The sequence below is a fragment of the Nematolebias whitei genome, chromosome 17 (genome assembly GCF_014905685.2).
Source record: "Nematolebias whitei isolate Nwh7 chromosome 17, NemWhi1, whole genome shotgun sequence".
Lineage (NCBI taxonomy): Eukaryota > Metazoa > Chordata > Actinopteri > Cyprinodontiformes > Rivulidae > Nematolebias > Nematolebias whitei.
Genome location: NC_056514.1, coordinates 4,642,798 through 4,646,104, shown reverse-complemented (window position 1 = coordinate 4,646,104; position 3,307 = coordinate 4,642,798). Strand labels below are relative to the sequence as shown.

The window sequence follows — 3,307 nt, the reverse complement described above, 5'->3', positions numbered from 1 at the left end:
TGGGATAAGCTGGTTCCAAAGGAGCGTGTCGTTCTGGTCTACAGACCTACATCTTATACAGACACATACATCTTCACCCATCTCTCTCCATTTAAACTCCTTCATTTCCCATCTTTAAAACTCTTCTATCTGCCAGTAATTAATCCAGATATTTTCAGAAATGTCTGTTGTAAAGCTTGAAGCTGGAAACCATGGCCGTATGGTTTCTGATTGTAAAGCTAATTAATTATGTGTTATTGTAATCAATTTGCCAAATTAATGTAAATGTTTGATGTTAAACTTTGATTCTGTTAATAAATGACCGCATTCATTTTGATGGGTCAAAGAAAATTAACGTCTCACGTCACATTTAATCATTCAATGCACGATAGAACTCAGTCCAGAAAAATGAAAGAATCTGTTTAATTTATGGATAATATCTCACAGATATATGTTCATTTACAGCAGTGATGGATCCTGGCCGTTGGAGGCAGTTTTGCTCAGGTGCAGTCCTAGCTTTGGCACAGCTGTGGCTGAGTGGTTAGAGCAGCCGCCCTCCATTGGGAGAGTTGGGGGTTCAGTTCCACCAGCAGTCACATGTTGAAGTGTCCCCAGGCAGGACAGTGAACCCCTCATTGTCTCTGTGTCCCATCAATGTATGAATGTGATCTAAAGATGATTAGTCTCTACAGATTCAGATTAGCTAGGTACAGAAACAGTACAGAGCTGTATGACTGGGTCAATGACGCACAGATTGTTGTAAAGAGCTCCGAGTATCTTGATAAAATAGAAAGGTGATATATAAGTACAGTCCTTTTAGCTTTTGACTACTCCCAATCATTTGGGGAAACTACTTTTAAGCAACATAAAACCTAGAAAGCATATATGGGTTCCTTTTGACATGACCACCTCATTTTCCATCTGGACCTTGTTGATGCCTAGATGACACCACTCAAACGAAGTGGTTACTTCACATCTCAAATTATGCTGCTCACAAGACAGACGTCATTTCCAAGTCGCTCCTTCACTCCACCATGGGGGACAACTATTCTCCAGACTGGATTTCAAAAGAGGCATCTTGTCCCCAGGTTTGGGAACGATAGTGTTCTCATGTTACAACTAGAGCTGGTCAGTTACTGATTCACTCAGGTTAAAGATTGAAAAACTCAAATGAGTCAGAACACACAAATGTGAGGTCTACGTTCACCCGGACACTTCACGTCCTCTGGCAGACTACAGAGATAAGACCAGGAGTTGGCGAACACACACAAACCATCAGAATCACTGAAAACGCTGCACTCAGGTGAGTCTGGTCCCTGATCCAGGTTTATAGCTCACTGCTGCTGGTTAATAAACTGGAAACGCTGCAGACTCAGGTGAGTCGTGTACGATATGCATAACATACTTAACACACATTAACATTGGATTGACTCTTATTTTAGAGATCTTTTGTTTGTTTTGTGTGCCAGGTTCATTTATTAAGGTGTGAAATTGTAAAATGCATATCTCTGAATATTTCACATCAACTGATGCTTCAGTATTTTTATGGAGCAGCTTTAAACACTAACCGGATTACTTTGAGTGTTCAGATTTATCCAGATCTAGAAGATGACCCGTCAGATGAACCGTCAGATGAACCATCAGCTCCAGTTACATCTTTGTTAGTTATGTTGTGATGTGCCCCTGCTGTGTGTTTGTGATGAATGCTCTTTTCTCCTGCAGCTGATTGGCTGAGGGGCCTAAAAGGACCAAGCTCCGCCTGCTGGAGGAGCGAGGGAGGCCAGAGGAGATGTTGTTCTGATGGTTCTTGTTCTCCAGCCTTGCTCCCGCTGCTGCACCGTCACAGTTGTTGAGCTGATTGTTTTGGGGACTGGGAGTCACCTGTGTGGTCTAGGTTTTTACTGGTTTTTGGTTGTAGGGTTAGTCCCCGGGTTACAGGGCGAGGGGAGCGGCCTGAATGCGACGGCCAACTGCTGGTTGGTTTGGTGCTTCTCCCTCTTTTGGTTTGTTTTAACCAGTACTCCCAGTCTGCATTTATGTTCAGAGGATTTATTGACAATTAAACTTTTGTCTAAACTGGAGAATCGTCTGAGCTTCATGTGTTGTGGGTTCTGCCCCTCCTACACTTATCAGGACCATAACGTACGTTACCATAAAATGTTCCTTAGCAGCAGAGCCTTGTTCAGTGACTCTTACAATTTCCACACCGTAAAGATTTACAAGCCAAAACATTAAAACTAGGAAGACAAAAATGTTTAAAAAACCAACTTTATTGACAAGTCAAAAAAAAAAGTGTAAAAACTGAGAGCAGTGTCCGATGTCTTCACCTTTTCTTGAAGCCATACTTCTTCCTTTCATAAAACAGATCAGTTTTAGAGCTGCCCAAGTTCACAATCTTGGGACAGCCGTCCCTCTGCAGAGAACAGACGGGTGTTAGAGAATATCTGAAGACCGTTACTGCAGCCACACAAACAAAGGGAGGGGGCCACTCACATCTTTCTCCTGGATGGTGCACTCTTTACAGTAGTAAGCATCGGACACCCCGGGTCCTCCACAGATTACACATCGGCCCTGATACGATCCGTAGTTACACTCGTCACAAATGCGGACGAGCGTGCACGGCCTCACGTAAGAGTCACAGATGACGCACTTTCCATCACCTGGAGGAGCAGGGAAATAACACAGCACAAGTCAAAGGTCAGAGAACTGATTCATATGTCATAGATTTAAAAGTGGAGATGACTGTTCATTTTTCATGACCTAAAAAATGTTACTGACCAAATGTTTATAATAAATATGTCTTAAGTCCAGCAAAGGCAGCTCAGGACTCAGGAGAGTACTGCATAAGGCACATCATACTCCCGTCGACTACCAGTATACAGCCATCTATAGGCTCGGACAAGCAAAGACCTTGTATAACCTTTGACCTTGATTTGTGGCCATAACCCTAGAGCTGGTGTTACGACTGTCGTTTTGTGTGTGTGAAACCTTAATTACATATGAATTAGTATCCAGGTACTCTGCTGTGATTGGAAGAAGACCCTGACAAACTAAATGAGGATTGGCTGCCTGATGAGACGCAGCATAGAATGAGCTGCGGCAGTGACGATGGCTTCCCAAACAGCCAGATGACCACAGTTCGATCAACAGAGGACACCATCTCCTCTGTGGTCCACTCTGCTCTCACCCACATGGAGCAGGACTCCTACGTCCGTATGCTCTTTGTGGACTTCACGTCTGCCTTCAACACCATGATCCCCCAAACCCTGATGGACAAACTATTCACACTAGAACCAAGCCCCTCCATTTGCAACTGGGTCCTAGACTT

At 43.6% G+C, this 3,307-nt stretch overlaps 1 protein-coding gene across 1 annotated transcript; it reads right to left on the bottom strand.

The window, feature by feature from the left end:
• Positions 1-2,237: 2,237 nt before the first annotated feature.
• Positions 2,238-2,639, bottom strand: phf5a (PHD finger protein 5A; the record flags this gene model as incomplete). Its single annotated transcript, XM_037690778.1, is given in 2 exon segments — positions 2,238-2,392; positions 2,473-2,639. Coding segments are annotated over 2 exon segments (257 nt in total), but the record flags the coding sequence as incomplete, so codon positions are not given.
• Between the last annotated feature and the right edge of the window lie 668 nt (positions 2,640-3,307).